Source organism: Tetrao urogallus (genome assembly GCF_951394365.1).
Source record: "Tetrao urogallus genome assembly, chromosome: 2".
In the NCBI taxonomy this organism is placed as follows: domain Eukaryota; kingdom Metazoa; phylum Chordata; class Aves; order Galliformes; family Phasianidae; genus Tetrao; species Tetrao urogallus.
In genome coordinates, this window is record NC_136814.1 from 76,094,460 (window position 1) to 76,122,192 (window position 27,733).

Sequence of the window (27,733 nt, forward strand, 5' to 3'; positions counted from 1 at the left end):
CTCACGGAGTCTGTGTGACGGCCACCGTCACGCCGCGGTGGCAGCACTCCCGGCACTTTGGGCTTGGTTTGGGGGTGACAAGGGATGCCCGCACAGTTGCTCCCCGCATCCCCAGGATAACCCTGGGGTCACCGCAGGCGACTTTGGGCTTCATGAGCGGTGAGAGCGATGAGGTTTCCCTCGGACCCCCGCGCCCCCTCCGCCCGGTTCCCAATCCTAGGCTCCGGGACGGGGAGCAGCGGCTTTAGGAGTGCGGGGTCGGGCCGCGGATTTTGGGATGCCCCCCAGGTGCAGAAAGCGGCGGGAGAGGGGCTGGGCCCCGGGACGAGCAGAGGGGGCTGCGCGGGCCCGAAGCCGCCGCAGCGCTGGGTGAAGCGCCGCGCGGTGCGCGCCCGCGGAAGGTAATGAACGTTCGTAGTAACGTAGAGCCCCGCGGCCGCTCCGGCCGGATTTTAGACCCTCTGGGAGGCGGCTGGGGACTGTGGTACCCCGCCACGTCCGGCGCCGCGGAGTGGCTTCCGTTCAGTCAGAGCCACTCTTAACTTTATCTCAGGTCTGTTGGGACAGAGAACTGAAGCTCCTTGAGAGCCACTCCAGGTTCTCTGCTCATCCCGGCAATGGGAAATCTAAGGTGCTAATTCAGTCCCATTCCTTCCTCTCATCGGCTGTGGGTGAGAAAAGGGAGGAGGTGCGCTCGGGGCGCACAAAAACGTGATTTGCACGCGAATCTCCCACTACCTTCTCACTGTACTCGCTGTACTTTCTCACTGTGTTTGGCTGAGCGGCCCCGTCAGCTGCCCGTTGTCAGTGAGAAACCATTGGGCTCACTGGGGAAAAAATTGATAATGATATAAATATGTTTTCCTCAGTGACCGCTCCTCCGCTCCCCTGCTGGGAAGTTACAGCACACGGGGCTTTAAAGAGCGAAGCGCTCCGCGAACATTCTCTCCCCTCTCCGAGTAACGCTCGGAAACATTTGCAGAAATCGCGAACGACGATGCACAGCCGTAAGGATCTCCTAAACAGCACCCGACATTCTCGAAGGCAGAAGAGGAAAATAAGTATCCTTCTGGCGAAAAACGGCTTCAACATCTTTTTATTTTCGAAAGCCGCAATGTGCGGCTTTCCTGTATCAAAAGGCGCAGCGCCTCACCCGAGTGTCCTCAGAGCCGCACCGCATGTCACCGTCCGGGAAGAAAAGTAAAACCCGGAAAGGTGCTTTGAATATATGCATTATTCCATCAGCAGATCGCTAGATAGAAATATTCTTCTCTCTTTCAGCATCCCATAAGAAAAAAAAAAATCTCACAGACATATGGACCGCACGTTGTTTGGTACATTTAATTTTATCCCCTTTGGGTTTGTTTAAAGAAGAAGAACAACAACAATAACAAAATCCCAACACTAAAAAAAAACCAACAACAAAAAACAAACAAACAAACAAAAAAGTCAAGAAATAAAAACACCACATTTGAATCTACAGAAATCGGTCTAGAAAAAGATATCCCAACAGCAGCCAGCGCCCAACCTCCCGGCGTCACCACCACCGACGCGAAATAAGGTGATGCGGCCATTCTGTGTGATGCAACCCGCAGGGCCCGGCTCCCCCCGCGGCCACCCCGCCGTCCCCGCTGTCCCCGCAGCTCTCGGAGGGGTCCTGGCCCTCCCCACCTCCCCTCCGTTCCTCCGCGCCGGGCCCCTACCTGCTCCGCCGGCCCCGCCGGTGCTGCAGCAGCGGAGGAGCGGAGCTGCGGAAGGCGCCGTCGGAGCTCGACGGGCGGGCGGCTCGCGGAGCGCCCTGGGGCAGCCCGGAGCCATTTCCTTCCTACCTCCCACTATCGATCTCAGCCCCAGCGCGAGGGCGGTTCAGCTCCTGCGGGATCCTCGAGCTTAACACGCTCCGACCCCTCTAGCACATGTGATTTCCTTCGGATTCGGTTGCGGCAGGGCCGGGCAGCTCAGACGGGCTTCAGCCCGCGGTGTGGCGAATGCGTCCCGGACGGAGAACGCAGAGAGAGAATCCCGCGGCACCGGGAGCTCCCCGCAGCCCCACCGATCCGCAGTGGGATTTTATCGGGGTGTAATGCACAACCCTTTCACCGTGGTGGCGAGTTTTGTTTTTGTTTTTTCTTTAATCGATTATCGACCTGACACTCCCTCGCGCTTCGAAAGAGATGGAAACAAATTACTCGCCGGTAACGCTCCGTGGGATAACTCATCTCTGAGTGCGTTTAGCACTCAGCCTTTCCCCGACGAAGCAGCCCATCCGGTATTGAAATAGGGCACACATCGCGCGCTGGGGATAGGTGAAACCGTGCAGTGCATTTCACGTCTCCCCTACGGCGGCTCCTTCTCCCCGGGGTGCCATCACCGGATCCCGTTCCGCATCCCGGAAACAAACGAACAAACCCCCCAAATGCAAACATTCAAAGAGGAATGAAGGGAAACAAAACAAAACATCCCAATAGCTTTTCCCTGGGAACGCACAGCAAAGAGTGACTGCCCCAAATCTGCAGCTTTCCATCGTGTTGCTCACGGGAAGGATTTCGGAATGGCTTTCCCCGTGCATACGTCGTGCACCTGAATGTGGCCGGTGGTTACGTCCAACGATCGGCGTCGGAGCGGCTGCGCCCAAACCCCTTTCGCAGCACCGCGACGAACCCCCGACAGCCGACCGGCGCTCCGACCCCCCCCCCCCCCCCCCATCCCGAACCGGGCCCGAACGGAACGAAGTCCCGCTGCAGACCCCCCCATTCTCCCCCCCGCCCTTCCCGTTGCGGGGGTCGCTCCCGTTAACCCCCACCGCAGGGTGCGGCGATGCCGGCCGGCCCCCCCCCCTCTCTGCTCGGCGCCGCGGGGCCCCGCTCGGGCCGGGCCGGGCCGGGGCGGTGTTGCGGCGCTGATTGGGCAGCGGGCGTCCGTGCGGGCTCAGCCCCCGCCCCGCGGCCCCGCCCGGCCCCTCCGCCCCGCGGCACTAATGAGCGGTCCGTCCCCGCGCTCTCCTGCCTGGAAGTGCTGACAGATCAAGGCAACAAATTTCAATTACAAGCCCTAATTTGTGTCCGCAGAGCGTTTGTTACCCATGTCAGTCCTGTTGGGCCCATCAGACGGGGCAGAGCGAGGAGGAGGAGGAGAAGGAGGAGGAGGGGGAGAAAAAGGGAGCATCTGCAAAAAGGAATAGAGTTGTTGTTTTTTTTTTCTCCCCTTGAAAAAAAAAAAAGAAAAAGAAAAAAAAAAAAACTTGGCTGATAACTCGGATTTAAAAAGAAAGGCGAGGAAAAGCCCCGGCCCCAGCCGGCGCGGTCGGGAGGACGGGCGGGCGGCGCTGGCTGCAGGGGGGGCATGGCCGACAAGCGGCGGGCCTCGCCCGGCACCACCATGAGCCTGAAGGCTCACGCCTTTTCGGTGGAGGCGCTCATCGGGGCCGAGAAGCAGCAGCCGCCCGCGCCGCCCCCGCGGCAGCCCAAGCGGCGGAAGGTGGGCGGCGAGGACGAGGCGGCGGACGACGAAGGGGGCAGCGGCTGCTGCGCCGGGAGCCCGGCGGCCACCAGCGGCAGGAACGGCGGCGACATGGAGCCGGGCTGCGCCCGCGGGCCCGCCGGTGAGTGCCGCTCCGGCCCGGGGACGGGGCGGGGGGCGGCGGGGAGGGCGAGTAGTTCGTAACGTCTGCGTGCGGGATGCGCCCGGCTATCGGTATCTCTCTGTATAACGTGTACGTACGCGCGTGGAGGGCTGAGCGAAACGCGCCCGAACGAAACTCGCGCGACGGAGCGTCCGGCGGGGCCCTGGCCCTTCGGCTTCCTCTCCTCTCCGCTCTCTCCGCAGGCGCCGATGAGGGTTTCGTGGCGGCGTCCTCGCCCGCCTCGCCCGGCGGCGGCGGCTCCCCGAAGGGCTCCGGGCCCGCCTCGCCTCTGCCCGCGCCCCAGGCGCCGCGCGTTGAGCTGCAGGGCGCCGAGCTCTGGAAGCGCTTCCACGAGATTGGCACCGAGATGATCATCACCAAGGCGGGCAGGTAACGGCACCCGGGCAACCGAGTAGCCCAAGCCGAGCCGGGGCATCTCCGCGGGCGAGATTGCGCCGAGGAAGTGGATGTATGGCGCAGGGAAACGGCCCCGGCTCTAGGCGTCGGGGCTTCCCCGCTCGTTGGGGTGAGGTCTGCGCGCTGTGCCCTTCGGAGGAGAAACTTTTCCCCTTCCCAGTGCATACAGATGGCCAAAACCTGGATAGTATAAGCGGATCTGAACTTATTAGAAATTACAAAAACATATTTTATTGGATCCATATGCTACCTTCTGAGTGTTCAGAGGGGCTTTATTAATGATGGAAAAGCAGTCTCAAGCAGCACAAAGCAACATTTGTCTTACGGAGCCCGGGCAGGGGGCTCTTTTGTACCTTACAGGTGCATCGCAGTGGCAGCGCGCTGCCCGACGGTGGACAGTTACCCTCGAGGTTTTCAGAAATAAAAGACATGGGGCTTTCCTTTCCAGTAACGACTTTTAATTGAGGTGTTTGTTTGTTTGTATTTTGTTTTGTTTTTTGTTTTCTTAAAGAGCTGCAAATAATAAATCAGAAGGGCTTTCGGGCTGATAGGGCTCATACAAGTCATTCCTGTTTGCTTGCAGTCAGCACAGCGTTGCAATGTTTTCTTTGTTAGCATCAAGAATGAACTTTTTTGATAAAAGCCGTGCCAAGCACAGGCTGAAATAAGAAATGCGTTTTTATACTGAAACGACAACACCAGGTGATTACTCCATTTTCTCTCCAGAAGGATGTGGATTGCAAACGTATTTTTTTCAGAGTTGCCCGTACGCCCGTTTCTGCTTCCAATAAAGAAGTTTTACTGTACCTCTCAAAGGCAGAGCAGCCGTTGCGCTTTACCTTAGCAGGCTGCAGACAGGAAGTCCGTCTCAATAAAGACCATATTGTTCAGTTATGGCATAGCACATTGGGCTTATAACTGCATCCTCACAGCATTTGGGCTGTGTCACCGCAGACCCTGCTTTGCAATGTGCTGAGGTCCAGTGCGCCGTTTGCTGCTGTCAGTTGGCACAACTGGAGGTTTGCACTGCTGTGAGCAGTGGTGCTCCAGAAATACATTTCTAGCTAACGGGTTTCGAGTGTGCGCAATGCTGAAGTGCAGCCTCAAAACAAAATGATTTACTGTCTAACAATAAAGCTGAAATGATGTGGTAATAGTTGTACTCCCAAAGCGTATCCCAAAACATACGGAGCATTGTTCAAGTGAATGCACTTCTGAAATCTGTTTTGACATATCGAATGGGCCGTTTCATGGCTGTGTAACTGGAATCAGCAGAAAGGACTCAGTGGGCTAAAGGGAAGAACGGGGAAAATCCCACGAAGCGGTTCCTTGTCCTAAACAGCCCTTCCCCACTCTGTTTCGCATTAAAAGTGACCTTTCTCTTTCCATGTTCAGGCGGATGTTTCCCGCAATGAGAGTGAAGATCTCAGGTTTAGACCCCCATCAGCAGTATTACATCGCCATGGATATTGTGCCAGTGGATAACAAAAGATACAGGTACGGTGGCTTTCAGGTAGAAGACCTATGATGTGCGCCTTGGGAATCCTAGCTATTGCAAGGCAATATTAACAGCATATAAATTAGCAGAAGGTGGTGTTCAGCTCTCCTTCAGATTCCTGTTGTCAAACTGGGATGTTAAAAAATAAAAATAAAAAAAATCAGTGTGCCAAGTGTGCAGAACTAACTGGAGTGTTGCTGGAGCAATGCGTACCTTTGGCTCATGCTATACATGTGCTGTGGGCAAGCACTCCATCCTTTGCTTTTGCAGACCGTGCTTGTGGTACAGTTATCCTATTCTCCTGTGTTTTTCCTTATCATGTCACTGGGAATTATTTCCTGTTAACACATAGATAGGAAAATGCTCCATTTTCTAGCATTAAATGGCAACAACAAGAAAACATTCTTGCATCAACCTCTGACTGAATGGCCATAGAATGTAATGCGCATGAGCTTTCTTGGTTGTGCTTTGAAGTGATTCTTTCTTTTACTCCAGTAGCAGTTTATCACTGAGATATCTGTCTGCTTAGATTCACAAAGGGTAGTGCTTCTAATTAAAAGAACAAATTGATGGCATCTGAAATATAATATGATGAACAAAAGTAGTTGTTCTTCCAGCATTTGAGAGTGGGAACGATAAGCTAAAGCTCTGACTGCTGTGAAGACAGCTGTAGTTCCAGAGTGCATGTTGGGCTGTGTTGAAGCCCTCCTCCTGTAGCAGTGGTAGCAGGATTGGGCCTGCAGCAGTCACTGTGACTTGGGGATGTTTGTGTGCTGTGCTTCACAAACGTGCTCCCGCTCTCCGTGCAGCCAAGTGGTTCAGTGGAGGCAGGAGTGGGCCCCTACCAATGCTGTTTTGATTGTTTCAACCCCGTACTTAGTGTAATTTATGGGAAACCGCTGCCGATTTAATTGTAGAAGTCAGAATATTTCAGACTGGGACTAAAAGGTTGGTTCGTCAGGAACGCCTCCTTGTTTCCTTAACAAACAGCACCCTATGTTTTTTGCATGTCCTTACCTCACTGACTGTAATTTTACCTTTTTATCATGCGGTATGTAAGAAGTTTCTTACTACTGCTTTTGATTTTGTTTTTCAGCAAGGTGCAGGTAGAAATGCTGAGCATGTCCAGTGCACAACACTTTTCTGGCTGCATCGTAGGGGAGAAATAGCTTTTTTATTTTTTTCCTTCCCTTCGAACAGAGCGGTGCAGCTGAAGTAAAACTTAGTGTTGCATTTACTTAGTGATCTAAGGATCTCCTTCCTAAAAGGTCTGATCACCTTCTTAACTCAGAGGAAGAGAATGTAAATAGTTCAAATTGAACAAAAACGTTCATATTAAAAAAAGTTACGCAGCATATGAGTTGTTTAAAGTGAACTGTGTTTAAAATAAATACTTCCATGCTGGTCTGAGCTGTCTGCGCAGTGAGGTATGTGGTCCCCAGATAAGAGAAGTAACTTAATGTTGTCTGCTGGGCAGTATTGTTGTAGTTGGCAAACTTAAATTTCTGCAATCATATTTGAGTACCATGTCTTTAATTTTCCTACTGGATGTTACTGTTGATTCCCATTTTCATTGTTTGGTATGCAGTCTATACATTCATTTTTAAGTTATTTAACTTGTGCTGCTCATATGGCTTTGAAAGCTGATTGTCTTGCAGATGCAACAGCAGCCTTACACTGAGCCTAGACTTAAACTGTCATAGCAGATAGCAAAACTACACAGGAATGAAGAAAATTGAACCTAGGTCTAGATTCCTAGCAAAATTGGACTTCATTGTAAATATTAGGAAGCTTAAACTGTTGTCATAAACATAAAATATTCAGAATATTATTTACTTTTGTAGGAAAATATATATATATATTATAAAACAACAACTTTTATAAACAATACAAATAAATGGCAAAATGTCACAACAGTTGACTGCATGGTTTAGGATTGAGAACTTGTCTCCAGATAGGATTTGGGGGAGGATTTTACCGCTGTACTAGATTTTACTTTTACAGCTTGATAGGGGCTGTATGAACGGATGTGTGCATTGGATCATTTTAATTTCTGATTGTTGTTTAGCTTTTTCTACTTTGGAACCAAATTGTACAAACATATGATACTCTTTCATGAATTTTTTAAAAAAATACAACTGATTTACAGGAATTTTACTGTAGTTGGAAAAAAAGACCTCAGCATTTTTATTTAGCACTTTTTAAAGTTGCCTTATGAAGTATCTGCCTTCAAAGTAAGTTTTCTACCAAAGCAGGCACTGCTTGTATGAGAAAGAGATTTTGTCAGCACTGGCCTATCAAATGAAATACAAGATGTGTTTTTTCATTTTCAAGCCTTTCTGTGATAGTATTCAGGAAAAATAAGATGGTCTTGCAGAAATATCTAGAGCATAGTTTGACATAGCTTCATTGTTTTTCCTAATCATAATGTTCTTTGCCTTCAATATTTTTTATTTATAGACTCTTATACGAGACTCAACATGTTAAATCTTCCAAATATGGAATTTCTACTTGATTTGATAAATGAAGGACCGTATTCTGCCCTGTTTGCTGATGCTTTTTCAGAGTGGAACTGTATAGTCTATGACTTGACACCAGCTTAAACCTCAGCACAGAGGCTAGCGTAAAGGCTATTACGAGCTTTAGGAAGGCTCATTTTCAATGAGAGCAGTTTTTTAACCTTCCTCTTCCACATACCAGACATGTCTTTTGGAACTAAAATAATCACATTTATTTTGCTTTCATGCTGGTTAATTGATGGGCTCTTGCTGTAGTTGTATGGACCTTAATGTATTAATTCAGACTGGGTCTGATAAATAAGTCCAGGTTCTGTGGTGAGAGATGTTTGCTCTCTTTTTGCAGGTATGTTTATCATAGCTCCAAGTGGATGGTGGCCGGCAACGCTGACTCCCCAGTACCGCCTCGTGTTTATATTCACCCCGATTCACCTGCCTCCGGGGAGACGTGGATGAGACAAGTGATCAGCTTTGACAAACTAAAGCTCACCAATAATGAACTTGATGATCAAGGGCATGTGAGTACTTGCTCTTTTACGGTATGATATGTAGATGATTGCTCAGCCCTGCAGGACTCTGACATACAGCTTCAGGGTGCCAGAAATAGGCATGACTTTTCAAAGCTGTTTTGGAACTTTACCGTCCAGATCTGAAATCTGCTTACTTTCCACTCTGATAATTAACTGCTTATTAGAGCCTGCTGTTTTACTCCCCCCTCAAAAATAAAACTCCTTCTGCAAAGTCAGACTTTACAAGGCTAAATTGCCTAATACGAAGGGGCAGAATTGCTCTAATGTTTTCCCACCAAGTGTGGTACTTGCAACTTCTGCTCTGATCAAAAAGTACGTTTAAATTCACAAGTCGCTAGGAGAAACATTAATAGTGTGTAATAACTTCATGTGAATAAAAATACACTTAACTATTTTCTTAACCTAAACATTTGTGTGAAATCCCATGAGGTGTTAATAATTGCAGTCAAAAACGAACAACATGGGAGCTGGGTTCACTCCGATAATGATTTATTGCATACCTTATGAAGCGAGACCCTTTCACAGCTGAGGCTCATTACTTCTGAAAAACTGGCGAAGACGTATGCAGTATGAGTGTTCTGTTTGCAAGTTCTAAATTGTTTAGTTATGACATTATCTAATGTGACAAAATGTGTTATGTTAATATTTCCTTTTCTCTTCAAAACTGTTGAAACATGACAGATGTAAGCCAGTATCTTTCCAGCAATCCTTAAAATAGTTTCATTTGACACCTTAGGAAATAATTAAAAAATGAGAATTGTTTTTAGTCAGAGCAAAGTCTTTAATTTTGGAAAAATCCAGTAATAAATCTCAAACGTAGGCTTACTTTCAAAAGGAGCATTGAATTCCAAGGGGTAGAGTTTTGAGATCTAAGAGGCAAGTTTTGAGACAGGATGTGGATTCCATTGCCCTTAATGTAGTGCAGTTTATTAAGCAAGCGGGATGCTTTCCCCTTCACGGACGGGAGTGAGAGAAAACATACCTGGCACAGGGTGCAAAGATACTGCACGCATCTTCCAGTATAGTTGAACTCTGAGCCAAGAATTTAGTGAACGTGTATTCTGAGTATGCTTGTTTCCCCACTTCTGCTTGCAAAGGAGATTGTCTTGAAGCTGTGGTCAAACTGTGCAGGAGTTTAAACTTTTAAGTTACGTACCCAGGAACATGGGAGACAGGCTAGACTGAGCGAACTTGCGTGATAGTGAGAATGAAGAGTGTCCCCTGCATACAGTGCTGTTTGTAATTGTGTTACCCATATTCTTCTTAAAGGAAGAGTGTATTTGTATCTTTTGAGTTAGCGGCACTTTTGTTCAGGATTGTAGAGAAGATATTGTGCATCGCTTGTTTCCAGAGTTGCAGTTAGGGAGTCTCAATTGGCAGTGTTTAAGTCTTCACACAGATAGTCCTGTTAGTTTCCCAGTGACTGTGCGTTTGAGACCTTCCTTGGGTGCGAGTTGCATTCTCTGAGTCCAGAGTTTGTTGTAAAGTCTTCACAAAAGGAAGCAGATGCGAATGGGTAGAATGTTGCTTCTCCAATTGAGAGCTGGTCCTTGTACTTGGTGGTCTCCAAGCAGCAAAATATGGATGCGGGAGTCTACCCAAGCATATGCAGCTGCGGAATACTCCATTATGAATTCTAGAGTAAGTAGAAAACTGCATTGTTATATGTTTCCATCCCAGATCCTAGCTTTATTTTTCTTCAGAACTGAAACCTGCATAGTGTACACAGCACGCCATTATTCATAATGCAAGGGGATATAAATTTTCTGGTCTTTAGTGAAGTGTTTCGATTTGGAAATGAGTGAAGCAAAGCTCTAGTGCAGTGATTTGGGACACATTGAACTGATTCAAAGCTACGGCAGCGCCCCTCCTCCTCAAAATGGAAATTTAAGTATTAAAATAAAAGGACAAAAGAAGGATGACTGCAAAATAATTTCATATTTCTTAAATCTGGGAAATTGCAAACATGTCATTCATAATTACCAGAAAAGGCAAAAGCAGAAAGCAGAAAAGTGTCTTTTCCAATGGGTACATATTTTCTTTTAAAGCTATGGTAGTGTGGAATGCTGTATTGAAAAAGCTATGTAGACTCCGAACGCCTCCAGCAACAATGGAAAACGAATAATCCTATTTTGTGATGAATATAAAAAAGCAATTGTTTCTCATAAGCAGGAAGGAACCATTTTTCTCAAGAGGGTACTGGAGGAGGGATGGTGGATTAGAGGAACTGGGGTCAAGACCATACTGTCCCTAGAATATTTGTTTTTACGTCAGGTGCTCTGAGTCTCCCACCTCTATTGTGGGAGGTGGGAGGTGGGGTGTGGTTAATGTTACTAGAAAGCTTTTTTTTTTCCTCCTGCTTAAACAGAATGGCTCAGGGAAGCCTCCATGGGTGCTCTGCACTCTGCCTTCCTTCCTCTAGTGGCACAAGCAGTATCGGGATTTAGCTGCTCTTTCGGTATATGTTTCATGCTGCTTGGTTCTGATATTTCAATCCTTGCTGAAATCTTTCCTTTATTCTCCCTATGCTCCCTGAAGGTGTCAGTTTTTGCAGAGTGTTTGTGTTAAAATCCTGGGGCTTGGTTTTGACCTTGCACATGTGAATTTCTATTGAGGTCAGGAGTTTGTGTGAGCTCAACCCAGAGCCCTTTTACCGGAGCATTAACTCCCAGAGCCACTGGCAGAAGTGACTCATGCTCATGGGAACGGTGGCTGTGTTTGCAAACAGATGCTCAGGTAGTATTTCTGTGTGGTATTTATGTGGTGGTAGTAACTGACGGCAGCCAGCTTGCCTTGTGCTGCATGGGCCCTGCAGCAAATGGCCCCATCGACCTGGTGTTAGCTTCTTGTTCAGAGAACTGGCCGTTTTTGAGGCAGCTCGCTTGGCTGCTCAGTCGCTCTTTGGGCTTCTTGCTGCCTTCTGCTGTTTGCGTCAGTGTTTTGAGTGGGAGTTTGCGACAACAAGATTTTATAGTGCTGTTCTGTGGAGGGATTTTGAAGTGCGTCTGCACGTAGGACGTTCTGATACGTGAGTTCCCCTTGCAGGCTGAGGAGATCAAGCAGGATTTGTAAGGAGATGTTTTCCTGGTGTAGTTTTGATCTCAGAAGAGAGGCCCAGAGCAGATTCCTACTTTGGAAAGATTGTGTGCCTATACAGATGTTAAAGCCAGATCAGATCATTGAGACACGTACAGTATGGCATTCTTGTCTTTTGTCTGAGTTGTTAGGATGTAAGTAAAAGAAAGGAAAGAAAAGTAAAGAAAGAAAAGTAAATCTGTGTCTTGCAGTTGATGTTGAGATTGGGTCGCTCACGGTTGGGTGCTGTTTGTCTCATGAGTCAGTGCCTCTTGCTTCCAGAGTGGGAAATAATTGCTGTGTTATAAAATGGGTCTCTCTGTCTAATTTGAGCTGGACAATTTTTCTGTTGTAATGCAGCTTTATGGCTGAATTTGAACACAGGGCAAAAGCCATTATTTTGGTATTGTTTTCTGTGCTTTTCAACTAAATGCTTTATGATGCTGAAGAACATCTAACTTTGAGTGAAAATGAGGCCGTTAGTGTGTTAATTGTTCCATGGGTGTTCAGTAGATTTTACCTCCTCAATTTGAAAGTGGGGTTAGGCTGGAGGCTGTGGTTGGTTTTTGCCCTTCCTGGCTGTGGCTTTGAGCACCAAGCTCTGCTTGCTGTCATTGGGTCCCTGTGGGTTTGTCATGGTGAAAAGCTGGAAAATATCAGCACTTGCAGTTCCTCTTTGTGAGGAGAAAATTATTCTTCCACACATCTCCCTGACTGCAGAAAGCCTGACTACATGGGCTTTGCTTGATAAAGGAAGATTTTTGGAGACCACAGCAGTGAGGTGAGGACAATGTCACCATGCTGTAGGAGAACTGTGACGTCTGTCTCGTGGCAGTACCTAGGGTGAGAGCCAGCGCTGAGGCCTCATCGTGATAGCTCCTTTCCATACACCTATTGTAAGGTTACTCTAGACAGATTAAGTTTTGTGTGTCCATGAGTGCTGTGTTTGTTACTCCACGCTGCTTCCATGTTGTTGTGGCCTTCGCTCTGCAGGGCTCCTGCCTCCTCCTTGAGCTCAAGCCGATAGTAATGGCAGGGCAACTGCCATGGTCCAAGTGCCACGACTCTGAGGACTTGCACTGTCAAAACAGAGAGGTTTACTGCCCTGGGAAGTGATGGCATGGTGCCGTGGGCAGTATCCCTGTTGGCTCTCACTGTGCTGTTTGCCCACACCTACTGAGGAAAGGTGAAGGGCTTGAGTGTGAAGCCTTGATATATGTGGGAAAGAATGGCTGCTTTATGGAAGTATAGGAGTGAAACTTGTGTTTGATAAACAGGAATTTTGCTTGGTAAGTATTAGGGCATGTTAGAAAACAGCCCCCTTGCTGTTGCTGCATGCTTAGGGAAGCTGCCAATCCGTGAGTAAGGGGTAAAATGTTGCTGTGCTGACCTCTGGAGCAGCTCGGAAAAGAACCTGAGGCAAAGCCTTTCCCTGTGCTTGTCCTAGGAGGGAGGAAGCCATGCTTAGCGTCCCTCGGTTGTGGTGGTGCAGCTGGGGGGAAGGCTGGAAGGAGGGAGCATCATGGCAAGGGTGCAGGCACTGCTCTGCTCTGTGCCCTGCCTGGGCTCAGTTCTGCACCAGGCTTTCCGAGTGGGTATTGCACCCGCTTTCCTTCCTCACCCTGTCTGCATAGTGTTACTGCTCTCCATGTGGTGTTCATCTCCCTGCTGCTGTAACTTTGCCTGTTCTGATACATGAACCGAGTTGATCGCAGCTGCATGGATTTTCACTGCATAGAGGCAAGTGTGCATGCTCGGTTCTGCACGGGTAGATGGCAAGACACAAAATAGTAATGAACTCAAATGGTGGAAAGGGGTTTACTTGATGGAGTCTTTTCTGTTGCACCAGTACCTTCCTTGGTATCAGTGGGTATTCATAGGAAAACGGGATCAAGAATGTGTTATTCTCGCTACGTTTTCATTTTGTTGATCTTTGCCAGCAGAGAACTGAAAGCATAGTTGTAAAAAGAATGCACATTTGCTTATGCAAGATTTCAGAAACTAGGGAAAGGCCTCTTATGAGAACATCCACAGGGCACTCCCTGAGCAAATTAATTGAAGCCTGTGATGTCATCGTCAAAGCCTTACATGCAGGCTAATAAAAAACATGATTATCCAGAAACTTGGCGTATCTAAAATGGGGTCATGTCTTTTGGCCAGGACCAAGTGTATTAAACTAGCCAAACTGTAGGTTAGCCAAATGAATGCAATGTCCTCTATGTCATTTGGATGAATGAGCTTCCATGGTATCTGGCATTCAGGCATAAAGGCTCTGTCAAGTCCTTGAGCACATACATATTCTGAGGCTACTCATAGAGCAGGAAATGAAAAAACTTCCCCTGAATTTTGATTAGGGGTTGCACAGGCCAGTAGCCATAGGGCTACTTATTTATCAAGTTATTAATTTATTTGACCTTCCAAAAATAATAGCTGAGCTTCAGTTCTTCTTTTTTTTTTTTTTTCCTTGAAATCTTCTTTTTGGTGTTTTTAGCTAGAAGTGGAATAGAAAAAATAGAGGAAAAAAAAAATGTATGTTAAATCTCCTCTAAAATTTGGGAACAATACCAACAACTATTTTTGCTTAACTTTACTCACTATGAGTTTGTGTAGTTCTTGTTTATCCTTTATTCTTACTTGAGCTTCTGTATGCTGGGAGGGATTTGGGTATTGATGTTCACTGTCTGTATAAGTATTACAAACTTAGGGTTACTAACTCTTTAGAGTTCTAGGTTTTGGTGTTCTTTTACTTTGGTGTTATTTGGTTCAGAGTATGAGACTCTTAGAATATGTTCAAAACAAGACACATTTCCAGCCTTCTGCATATCAGGAAGAAAAATGCTCTAAGCGTGACCTGAGGGCTCTGAAAACAAACGGCAAATGCTGCTGTTGTTAATCGTGTTAGATCAAATCCAGGCTCAAGTGGGGGGAAAAAAAAAAACAATGAAACTCTCCTAATTCCAGTGGGACCAGGACTTCACTCCCCCCACTTTTTTTAAGCCAGTTTCCTGATTTTGCAGTTCCCAAGTCATATTTTTTTAAATGCTTGGAGTTGGCAATAACATAAATGCACAGAGAGTAGACTACTGTAATAAGAACCTTCAGAGGTTAAAGAAAACATTTGATTTCCAGTAAGTGGCATGGTAAACACATGCCCTAATCTGTTCCAAAAAACCATTAGTCCTGGAGCAGCAGGGTGTCCTTTCTAATAAATGTTATCTTTTCCTTTCATTTTGACTGCATAGATTATCCTTCACTCTATGCATAAATACCAGCCTCGTGTCCACGTCATCCGAAAAGACTGTGGAGATGATCTGTCCCCGATCAAGCCTATCCCTTCGGGAGAAGGAGTCAAAGCATTCTCCTTTCCAGAGACAGTTTTCACCACTGTCACAGCATACCAAAATCAACAGGTAACTTGGACTTTCTGCTTAGCACTTGGCAGGCTTCTCAGAGTAGACCAGAGAAGTGTGAGACAGGAAAAAAGAAGATATGTTGCTTATATCACCAAGAAGCATTGTCTAAACCCCTTGTTATATTACAAGCAACTTTCACTTGTAGTATTGCAGCAGCGCCCAGAGGCAATAGCTGAGACTTCAGTCCATATGGGCTAGATGATGCGTATAAGAAGTAATTTTTTTAATGGTGATCTCACAGTTTTAAGTTGACAGCATTAAAGTTAATAGGGTCTTAATTATAAATGTGGCACTGAAACAGAAGGCGAGGAGGAGTCTGAATTTTAAAGGTACTTCTGAATGTAGATAAGTGAGCAGATGTTCAAGCATTTTGAGCCTGACTCCAGTTATGTCAAAAGTCTGTCTGAATAGGGTGCCCCACAATCTTAAGGGGGGAGCTGAGGTCTGAAAAAAGCTGCAGTAATTATCATTAACTGGATTCAGCGTACGTATTATTAACATATTATTTATCTGGGTCCATACATGCTCAAAGTCAAAACTAAATTGCAGTTGGCCTGACTGCAGCGTTTGGCTCTTATTACTACTTGTTTAAGTATTAATATACAGAGTGACACTATGTTTAGTGCTGTGATATTTGTTAACTCCATATAAGAAATTACAGTATATTTTGGGAAATTATATATGCCTTGTCATCTTTGCAAAGGGATAACCGTGTAAATAGACTGAAATAAATAATGAAACTTAATTATTTGGTGTTTACGCTGTTCATTTAAGTAAATTACAAGCATCTTTTTTTTCCCCCCGTTTTATTTTTTTAATAGAACACAACAGCCTAGTGATAATCTCTCTTTTCACATTTCCTTCTTAACCCACACAGAAATAAAATTTAATTTAAATTTTATTGCAATTAGGCAATGTACTCTCTTAGGTGAAGAATGACATTTGCCAGAAGATTTTCCTTGAGAATTCCAACCTGCCATTTAGTAACATTAAATACCTATTAGCTTCTCTGGGGATTTGCAAAAATAATGGCCAGAAGACTTGGCCTTATTTGGTGCCTTGAACCATGCAAATGGTAAGATGTTTCTGCTTTAAGTGTCAGGAGCTAGGATACTTCACTGAGTCATTTTTTGTATTACTTACCTGAATTTGCAGATGTTAATTTCTTTCATCATCTTCACAGATAACTCGTCTGAAGATTGACAGGAATCCATTCGCCAAAGGGTTTAGAGATTCAGGACGTAACAGGTAGGTGCTTCTTGTTGCTGACAGAACCAGTTTGTGAAGGCTGGCAGTAGATGTCCTTCCTACCGAGGGGAATACTTGTATTTACAGACAAATGAGTCTAAGGACTTGGGCTCCCTGAGGAAGCTTAGGCTTCCCATTAATGTTCTCAGTGGTGGCTTCCTGTTCCTCCTCCTCTGACCCTCTAGATCATGAACTGATTGGCATGTGGCTTGACACATGTACTCAGGTATCCTTTCATTGGAAACTGCAGCATACTGTGAAGGCTGAAAATTGAATTAGTGCAGACTGAAGTCTGTGATTTTTGAGGTTAAGACCAGAGTGTGCTGCAGGACAGGAGTAGGAAAGTATGTACAACCAAGGGAACTGTGTCACTGTGGTGCTGGAAGCTGTAATCTTTGGGTGTGGCAGTGAATGTGTAGGTAATGGTACTGACCTGGGCATGGGAATTCTCCAAAGCCAGCAGACAAGGGTAGGGAGAGAGTGTGGCTGGCCAGCAGAAGAGGCTGGTCCTGAAATCTCCCTCCTGTCTAGAGACACAAAATGAAGATATGAATATCCATCTCCTGCATGTGAGTGGTGGTAGGATAGAGTGGTTCCTTTTCTCTTGAAGAGGGAGAATCTTGTTTCCCTCCTGCAATAACCTGATGTTTATTATGCATGCTTAGGAGGCTGGAGACTTGTGTCAAAGTATTTCTATTGCTTGAAGAGTTTTAAATCCACTGCCCAGGTGAATGCTTTTCTTACTAGGCTAGTCTTACTAGACGACCTTGAAGCAGACCTGGTTTCCACCTTTTCTGTTGCAGTTGGACTGATTAATTGTTTACTCTTACTTGATCCTCTATTTTTTCAAAATAGCAATAGAGAATCCGAGTAGTTGGAGACTTAGTTTCTGCTGCCAGAACTGATGAGGTATTTTATGCAAAGATTGTTCAATGCAAAATACTTTAGCCTGTTACGAATTGCGTGTTCAAGCATTTCAGCTAAAAAAAGCAGCATTTAATTGCGGTGCATAGTATACATCAGTTCCAGTGACCACTTTGCGTTTGCTGTCTACAGCTGCTATATTTATGATCTAGCCTTCCAGAAAAGAGAGCAGACTGTGCTCTGGTAGGAATGTTCAGAGAGTATCTTTTGTTGGCTGCTTTACTGAGCTTTTCTTTCAGCAGAGGCTGCAGCTTTAAAGACCATTTTGTTCTTCCACCTGAATTAACTGAATACTGAGACTGGACAGCAAACAAGATTATTTTCTAGAAGATTAACATTTTTAGAAGGGATAGGGTTATAAAAATTTACAGGAGTCCACTGCAAATATCTTCTCAGTTTGCTGTCCATATTTGCTGCTTTCTAAGATTTTTGTCTTCTATCAAGAAACAATTGGCCATACCCTGTCCTGACGCCTGGAAAGAATGTTCCAGTCCCTGGCATAAACAGACATTCACCCTCTTTTGTTACTTTGTATTTTGCATTTAAATTAACAGTAACTTCCAGATAAGTACAGTGACTAAAGAAGCAAAATTTGGTTTGTGTACTTGAAAAATTGCTCTGTATGTGCAACCGTGCAAATCTAGTTATTGTACTGAGGCTGTCCAGAGATGTTTTTTGGTTTAGCTTCTAGGAATCGTTTGGGTTCAGGCATTAAAAAGAAATGTGTTTTTGAATGGAAAAACAGTTCTAGTCCATTTCTGTAAACTATGAAGCCTGTGTTGTAGAAGTGTGTTTTGGAATTGGCTTTAGATAAGTTCTGAAAGCTTTTACTGTAATAAATGCACTCATTTCAGAAGTGTCTCTGCATACTCTTGCAAAGAGGCATTATTTTTGCTGAAATCAGTATTGCTGGTTTCACTGATAGGCTTCATAGCACTGAATAGCTATGCTTGCGCATGCAGCTTATTTTCAAATTTTTGAGGACAGCACTAGTTTACTCAACTGATTAATAGTTTACTCTGTTACCAAACACAAAAATTACGAGGTCTGCCACAAAAGTAATGCCTCCTATTTTATTATGTTGACCCATGTTGTCAGAGCCAATGGTGGTGGTATGGCATTAGAGGCTGAACCTTCCCAGCAATATTCCATTGCATTTTGTTGCTCTGTGATAGATGGCAGCAAAGAGGCAGTCTGACAAAATGGCATCTGACATGGAATTATGGATAAAGCAAGGGTATGGAGTTGAATTCCTCCATGTAGAAAACATAACACCCATTGACATTCATTGGTGCCTGCTGAATGTTTATGGAGGCCAGTGTGTGTAAGCACAGTGAGGTGGTGCATTTCAGCAGTGATGACAGCACCATGAAAGTCAAGAAACCCTTTGGGTGGCTGTCATGCCACAAAATGGAGAGCATTTCGATCAACTCATCCACACAAATTAGTGGGTTATGACCAGATTGCTGTGTATGGAGCTGAATATCACTTTCAGTGCTCTGGAAACAATGGTTGCAGTGATGGAATATCACAAAGATTGTGCCAGGGTGGTCCCTGGTGAGGCTGAAGGTGACAGTTTCCTGAATTGTATTTTTACCAGTGATGAGATGTGCTGCTACCACTATGAGCCAGAGTAAAAATGAAAGTCTGTGGAGTGGTGGCATGAGGAAGATGTTCAAGATGCAGCCCTCAGTGGGTGAAGTGATATACACTGTTTTTCTTGCAATAGGAAAGAAGTGATCCTTCTGGATTTCTTGGAACCCCGGTAAACAGTCAGCTCTGACTGCTGTATCGTAACAGTGACTCTGCTGAAGGCTCCAACTTCCAGTGTAAGGCTGAAGAAGAAGACAACCTTTCTCTTGGAACACAATAATACCAGGCCCTATTACAATCTCAAGATCATATAGCAAATTGCCAGTCTTGGCTGAACTGTCCTACCATACCCACCATATATAGACCAGATTTGGCACTTTCCAGCTTCCATCTGTTTGAGGAGAAGAAAGATGGACTGCCATCATAGTAGCTGTGAATCAGTGGGTTATCTTCACTGGTGCAGATTTGTGTGAGCGCAGCATGATGGCTCCTATTCATCTCTGGCAAAAATACGTAGATAATGGTGGTGACTATGTTAAAAATGATGTTCTGTAGCTGAGAATTTTCTCTGACAAATAGTTTTATTGTGTTCATCGTTGTAATTTTCATGGAAATAAATAGGAGGCATTACTTTTGGAGTGACTTACGTAAATATTAAGATTTCTATCTTTGTAGATCTAGCTGTTCTACTTCTCATCTACGCATTTTAGTTTGCAAGAAAAGTAGGAAGGGCTGCACTCTAGTATTTAAATCTTCAAAGTTGCTTTAGTTACTGTGACTATCTTAATTAAAACTACTCCCTTTCAGGTCATTCTCTTTAAGTTCTACAGGTATTTTTACAGAAATCAGTAGCTTCACCTTTTAAAAGTGTTCCCTGTACATTTGCAAAGTGCAACAGAATTTATGTGCTGAGAATTGCTTCATTCTTCAGTTAGGCCTTGCATTTGACCCTATAAAAACTTTTACTCAGGAAAGGTCCAGAATTTCTCTCTTTAAATGCTTCAGGAAAAACATAACTGTTTTGTTAAATAAACTTGGCTATTTGATAGCGCAAATTAGAGCGGTGATAAAATGTGGAAATTGTTCAAAAGCATCTTGTATAAATTATCACCTTGGCTACACTCCTCCAGGAGGTGGCTTTTATCTCCACTTTAACTAGAATTGAAAATTCACCATTACTGCAGAAAATGAAGGCTATCTTTTTAGTTGAGGTTAAGCTAATAAATGCTTTATAACCATTTCCTGGAATACATTTGTGATCCTGCTGGAAATGCAATGTGGAAGAGGCAGTATCAGAAGAACTTGTTGGTAGCTTCAAATTGAGCTGTTTGCATAATTCTAGTTTACAAAATTTTGCTGCTCTAAGGCAGGCATTCATCGTTGGTACGTACCTGGTGCTGACACTTAACAGGCCTTTGGGGCTCAAATGCCAAAAATAATTGCAAAACTATAACTTGTAGCTGCATTATGTACAAAATTCTGTGAGAAAGCTTATGAGCCTTTACTTTCTGGACATAGAGGTTGTTCTAAATATGATCTGCTGTGACTGTGTAGGTAGTTATTTTTGTTTTGTTGTGAGACCATTGAAGGAGAATTATTCAAGATCTTTAGTTTCTGAAGGCATTTTGCTCAGTGCCTTATGACTGAGAGACAACATTGCTTTATGTATTCTAGTTGCAAAAGAGCTGTACACCCGTGCATTGCTCACAATGTGTGTGTGATTGTCCAACTCATCAGAAAAGACTGGAAGTCCAGTTTCAGTAATTGTCAGTTGATCACCTTTGCTCTAGTCAGAAATAGGAGATTGCTTCTCTGGCAATTAAAGCAGCTGCTTTTAAGGAAATGTCACGGTAGGAAAACCTTTAATATCATTGCAGCCAGCTCCACTCAAAAAAAAAAAAAAAATCAAAGTAGAGGAGCGGACTTGTGGAAGTGGGAAACTCTTTGCAGGCTATTAGTCCAATGATTGCAATCACAACAGTCTTGTGGGTTAGCATGTAAGACTTCTAAAAAGCAAAATGAATTGGAAAATAATGAACTTATTCTGAAATGCTGATTATTTTTCTGTGTTTTTGAAATAAAGTATACAGAAGAATGTGACAAAATACAGCTTTCTATCATGATGCCATGATGTTTTTTGTTCTCAATAGAATGGGACTGGAAGCTCTGGTGGAGTCTTACGCCTTCTGGAGACCTTCACTTCGGACACTTACATTTGAAGATATACCTGGGATACCTAAACAAGGTAATAGTCTTTGTGTTTTTTCCAAAACAAAAGATAAATATAAAATTCTTTATGTCCATCATTCCTTACTAAAATCAAGATGAGTGTGCCACCTACATAAAAAGTGGCCAACTAACCCCACTGGCAGCCATTTCCTCTCATTGGAATTAATTGAAGTTACAAAAAAAGCGCTAACTTAAGCACTGTGACAGTAAAAGTGTTATAAAGATAAATCAGATCACACATGAAGGAAGATGAGTTACTTAAGGGCAGAATAAACTCTTATCTGGGATTATGCTCTAGCTATGTACAGAAGGCAGAGTTTATTTATGAGTGACTTCAATTGTAAACATCCAAACTCAAATGTGGGAATTACTTGTGTGTTTAAGATTTAAGAAAAAAAAAAAAAAAAGGAATGAAAGAATAGGTGTTATCTGAATCTACTGAATAAATACTTCTAAGTTTAATTGGGTTCTTTGGAAAGCCTTGATTCTTAAAGACCAATTGTTTAGTGAAAGTCCTACAAACTTTTTTCACATCCTAGAGCTTGAAAATTTTTTTTCAAGGAGAGCTTTCTCCTGCGCTCTAGTCGATAGTTTCTTGGCTTTAGCTTTCCTATCATAGAGATAGTGCTGTGAAGGAGAGATGGGCTTTTAAATGGCCTGTTCAGACACAGAGAAGTATCTCTGTACTTTCTTCTGAATTCCTTTATTTCCAGGGCATACTTATGCATATAACCTTTCAGTTTTTTCTCACCTAAATCAGATTTGCTCTTGGTTTGTTACTTTTCCTACTATCAAATTTACAAACGTCCTACCTACTTTCTTGATAGTATATTCCAGAACATCAGCTGAGGAAAAAGAAATAACAAAAGAAAAGGAAAAAAAAAAAAAAAGAAAATACAGAAACACACAGAAATAACTTTTCTCAGTTTCTCCTTAGTCCTCTCCTTTGATGAATCTTCAGCATAAGTGCTTGATATGAGCAGTTAAAAATAACTTTTTGTGCAAAGTCACAGATACTTGGGATGAATATGGGCAAATTTTTAGGCAGAGGGTGGGGGTGAGGGTGCTTTTAAAGGATGCTTTTAAAGAGTGCTTTTAAAAATGCCTAGGAGACAATAATATCAGACCTTGTCCAATTGTGTAAGACTGATGAGTAGCTCACTATGAAGTTCTCCTGTTTCTCCTGTCCAGGGCCAGATTGGCTCTGTTGCCACCCGTTTGTACACTTTTGGAGAGCAGGCAAACTGCAGCCATAAGCTTTCCCTTCTACTGTAGCCTGAGGTCAAGGATCTTATTGAAGTATTCTCTACTGATGAGAGAATAAAAACTACAATCCTTGCAAAATCATTAATGTGCCTTGGACAGTAGAGTGATTTAGAGCTTAGGCCAAAAGACTTGGTGAAAGACCCCACTAGAACTTTGTCCCAGTTTTAATGTAGACATCTTCAGACAGTGAGGTTGTTGATGTAGAATCATTAAATTTGGAAAATACCACCACGATAAGCTGTCAACCCATAACCACCATGCTCACTAACCATGTCCCTCAGTGTCACATCTCCATGTTTCTTGAATCCTCCAGGGACAAGGACTCCACCATTTCCCTAGACAGCCTGTTTCAATGCATTACTGCTCTTTCTGAGAAGAAATTTTTCCTAATATCCACCCTGAGATTGTAGGATTTTTGGGGTGTGGAGCTATCTCATAATGTTTTGTGCATGGTTGTTTTATTTTTGTTTTTTTGTTTTTTTGTTTTTGTCAGTAGAAAAGCAGGAGGCAGACTTCACTTTAAACTTACTTTTCCTTTTTTAGCTCACCTATCATGAAAACCTGTTAACTTACTGGCAGTGTGTATCTCTGCATCACAAGTTGTCTGTTAATGTGAATCACAATCAGGAATGTCTTCTTTGCTATGTGACTTTGTCCTGGGAGGCTGTAAAAGATCCAAATCCATTTTTCTACATTCACTTTCCCAAGAAATACATTTTTTGAGACAAAGATTTTCTTGCAGCTGGGAAACTTTCAGTCCTCAGAAGATACTTCACCTTCAAACTTCAAACAGTTTATTCTTAGGAGCTCTCAGTGCTTGTGTTTGTCATGTAAAAAGTTCTGATACCAGTAAATGAATAGTTTGTCAACAGTTTGCTGCCAGCAATAAAATAGCAATGCACAATACGCAGCCAGTGCATTTTATGAAGTTGTTTTAGTTGTGGGATCTTCTGTCATTTGAGGTAAGGATCCAATCCTTATGTGTACTCTGACAGTGGCAGACACAGGGATGCTTTACTCATCATAGCAAGGGTTGAAACTCACTCTGGAGCATAGCAACAACAGAGACCACACAAAATTTGTAACTTTGAAGAAGGCTTACTGTGATGTGGTACTTGGATGGCTGCATTGTTGCTGCTGAGCAGTTCTCTTGCAGGGTCAGATGAAGAGTAGTTAGCCTTTTGGTCTGGAGCTGAAAGGCTGGATGTATTGAGTGATGGTCTCAAGAACATAGCTGGTGTTCCGTTCTAGGACAGATCATTTATTTAAAAACATGCATGAACCATGCACACACACCTTCACATGTATGCACTTAAGTATTTTGCATGAATTTGTGTCAAGTGTTTCACATCAAGGGTTATTATAAAAGACAACGGTCTTGATCTGTCACCTAGAAAATAAGCCTTCCCAACATGCTTCTTACACTGTTATATTCTCTTCCAGGAAATGCAGGTTCTTCTACCTTACTCCAGGGATCTGGCAGTGGAGTGCCTTCTACCCACCCTCACCTTTTGCCGGGTTCCCCTTGCTCATCTCCAGCCTTCCATCTCAGCCCCAACACTAGCCAGCTCTGTAGCCTTGCTCCTGCTGACTACACAGCTTGTGCCCGCTCAGGTTTGACCCTGAACAGATACAGCACTTCTTTGGCTGAAACCTACAACAGGCTCACAAACCAAACCAGTGAGACGTTTGCACCCCCAAGGACTCCCTCTTATGTTGGTGTGTCGAGTAGCACAACTGTGAATATGTCAATGAGCGGCAGTGACGGGGATGCATTCAGCTGCCCGCAAACTGGCTTATCTATGCAGATTTCAGGGATGTCTCCACAGCTCCAGTACATCATGCCATCCCCTTCCGGCAATGCCTTTACCACTAATCAAACCCACCAAGGCTCCTACAACACATTTAGACTGCACAGTCCCTGTGCGCTGTACGGATATAACTTTTCGACATCCCCTAAACTGGCTGCCAGTCCTGAGAAAATTGTTTCTTCCCAAGGAAGTTTCTTGGGGTCCTCGCCGAGTGGAACCATGACGGATCGGCAGATGTTGCCCCCTGTGGAAGGAGTGCACTTACTTAGCAGTGGGGGGCAGCAGAATTTCTTTGACTCTAGGACCCTAGGAAGCTTGACACTCTCATCTTCTCAAGTGTCTGCACATATGGTTTGATGAAGCCTTTAAGTAAAAGTACAGTATGTTTTGTGTCTACAATGTATTTCTTTTGGAATATGAAGGGACAATCAATGTAGCTTGTAAAGTGTGTGTATATATAATATGAGAGGAAGTTTCACTGAATTTTTTGACTTGTTTGCAGCCAGATTATTCTCCTTTTTTGAGCTACACGGAGTTTTCTGTGGTGCAGACTGCTTTAGTTTTCTGGTACACTTAGTTGTGTAACACGTTGGGACATATGCAACAAATTAAGTAAGACTTCCTCCCCTTTCCCCCTCCTCTGTTCTAAGCCCTTTAAAGAATTAAATGACACTTAGAGTATTAAACGACACAAACAAGCCCACTTACACTGCCTGTAGTACTAGTGAGATTCTTTAAAACATTCATGCAGTGTTAAGCTGATGCACCAAAGGCATTTTACAATCTTCTTCTCTGTTATAAGGGATATGAAGGGTATTTGGACTTTCAAGTGTTAAGTATCAAGCATCCAGCCTAAAATAGAAGTTTAGCTAATGGATTATTTACAAAGTAAACAGAAAGATTAGTTTGCCTTCTCATGATATGCTGTTTTTAGCTTATCAACGGCACAGCATTCTTACTAGGATTTTTTTTTTCTGCATTAGTCTAGATTTATGATTAGGAATTTGAAGACAAATAATGCGTATTCAAATTGTGGTGATGTGAGTGATTTAAGCGAACAGCCAAAGAAATGGCATTCCTTGGTACAGAATGAACTTTGGGGTGCTTCATTTTTGTCAAAGGAAGGGCTTGACGCATCTTTTTTCCATCGTAAATATTGCCTATAAGACATTTACTGAACAGTAGGATATTCTAATGTATCTTTGTTTTTATATTTTTACTTTTTTAAAGCAAATGCAGGTTTGATTTAGAAAAAGTGTGCAGGACAAGAAATTCCGTTATTGATTTTACCCTTTTTTGTGTGTTGTGATCTCCCTTTTTTTTTTTTTTTTAATAAGAACAAGAAGTCCTCAGTATCTCATAAATTGTACGTACATTGCCTGCAGCCATTGGGTGAATAACCCAGTTTGCCCACAAGTATTACTGGAAGCAGAACTTTCTTCTAGCTGCCTCCCTGTAATGTGGCCAAGTTGGCACCGGGATTACAATAGGCAAAATTCCTTTAATAGTTTACTTTGAAAGGTACTGCGTAACACCTACCACCTATTTCCCTCCCTCCAGGGAGCCCTCTGTCTTCCGTTGTTGTTCCTTTCTGTCATGGGGCTACCGCTGCTCTGTTTCTCAAACAGTCTTTGCTGTGGAATTCCCATCTCTGGTTTAACTGGCGTTCACAAGAATGGAGTGCAGATCAAAATCTGCTCCTGATCAAGCTTCTCCAGAGTGATGAGCACACGGGGAGATACTGGGCCTGGGGATGCTTCTGCCCTCATCTGTGCCTGCACCTCTGTGGTGTGGACGGCTGCGAGAGCTGCCTTCCGGCTGCGTGCTTGTTGGAGCTGAAGCACGAGGGTATGGAAGCGATTTTAATGCTTGAGAGAATGAGTCATCTTCAACATTGCCCTAAGCCTCCTCTGTACTATGCAGGTGATATGAAGGTGTTATAAAGTGAGTACAAATGTAACTGGAAAGGCTTCCCTGTTCAGCATTGAAGGAGAAAAAGGCCTGAAGTTTTTACGTTTTTCAGTGAAACTGAATTGTTACATTTTGCAAGAGTTCTAATATCTTTCCTGGCAAACAGTGGGCTTAATGTTTCTTCAGTAGATTAGAGATAGCACATACAGAAGCAGCTCTCTCTCTATCTTTTCTTAGTGCTTAGGAAAAGAAGAAAGACCACAGCTAACTTTAAGCTGGTGCCTGGAGAAGGCTCTACTTCTATTACTTATATTTTGTTTATGTTAAAGAAGACACTTAGAAAGTTCTCACTAAAGCTGGAAAGATAAGAGGGAGAGCCTGCCAAGGAGGAGATGAGTTTACTTCTTTGTTGTCACAAGCTTCCCAAGTGACCTTTTGCAGTTCACTCAGCTTTTTTTTTCTTCTGTAAGATGTGTTAATAGCACTTTTCTGCCTCATTAGGAAATGCTGACTGTACATGAAAGGTGAAGATGATTTTTACAGCTGATGTACAGTGGGCAGTACATTCTGGATGAATGGCTGGGTAGTGCCCATGTGTGGGGATTACAAAGAGCATTCATGTACTTTGGGTCTGTTGCTAGTTTCTGGCATTGCAGTGTCCTTTGATGCAGACCTACAATGCTAAAAACGTTGTTCAAAAAACTCCCAGTAATAATTTGTGAAAAGGTGTGTAGAAGATGGGCAAATTTTCAATGATGTGAATTGTCATAGCTCTATTGGTTTCAGTCAACAAGAGTTGTGCATAGTGATTTCTGCTTCAGCCAAAACTTTGAAATGTTGCAGTTGGACATAATGCTAAATGAGAGGAATTGGTACAATTAATCTGTACGTGAAAAGGAATAAGCAGTATAATTATCCATGCCATCTTAAAGGCAGTGACTGTGTAGAAATGTGGAAGAGCTAAGTTATGCAAGTTCCTACGAGGAGGAAAAGTCGACTGTGTATGGATGTGCACGGAGGTGGCCCCAGCAAGAGTATGTACTTTGTCACCTGGGAACTGTTTAGAACTGTTCTCATATTCTTCCTGAAATTATTCCTTTCATATAACCGCACAATATGTTTTGAAATATTTGTTCCTTAAAATTTGAATCATACTGTAAATACTTACTGGTGTGCCATTGTGAAAAGTCTAGCTTTTTATTAACATAGTAAATGCTATATATGCCTTATATCTATAATTATATATCTGTATTTTACAAAAATGCCACAGAAAATATATTAAAGTGTGTATCTAAACACTTTTTTCTACATTTGGAAAATTAAGGGACTTAAGCCTTTTTTTTTTTCCCTCCACATCTCCAGTAAAAGCAAAGTGACTCTAAGGTAAGCTTTGAAATTCAAAGACACTTCAACAAGCTACAGGGATCTAACTAGCTGACAGTCCTTCCATGTTTCAACTGAACTACCATGGAGACTATCGTTTGTGTGAAAAGGTTGGGGCAGGCGTTGCACAAGACAGCTGGGTCTGGAAGGTATGGGGAGGAGTGAGTATCTTGCCATGCTGATTTTTCATAGCCCAACTCATCCCGGCTGCCAAGACAAGTTTTGCTGCCTCTTATCAGCCAGATCTGGGAAGTTCTATATGACCAGGTGCTTGCAGGAGAGCTCGATGCCTTGCAT

At 43.7% G+C, this 27,733-nt stretch overlaps 1 protein-coding gene across 1 annotated transcript; it reads left to right on the plus strand.

Moving 5' to 3' along the window:
* Positions 1 to 3,342: 3,342 nt before the first annotated feature.
* On the plus strand, positions 3,343 to 24,499 carry TBX18 (T-box transcription factor 18; the record flags this gene model as incomplete). Its single annotated transcript, XM_079550292.1, has 8 exons — positions 3,343 to 3,601; positions 3,826 to 4,012; positions 5,435 to 5,536; positions 8,400 to 8,571; positions 14,901 to 15,068; positions 16,255 to 16,319; positions 20,987 to 21,081; positions 23,775 to 24,499. The coding sequence occupies 8 exons, from the start codon at positions 3,343 to 3,345 to the stop codon at positions 24,497 to 24,499; spliced, it is 1,773 nt and encodes a 590-aa protein (XP_079406418.1).
* Positions 24,500 to 27,733: the final 3,234 nt, after the last annotated feature.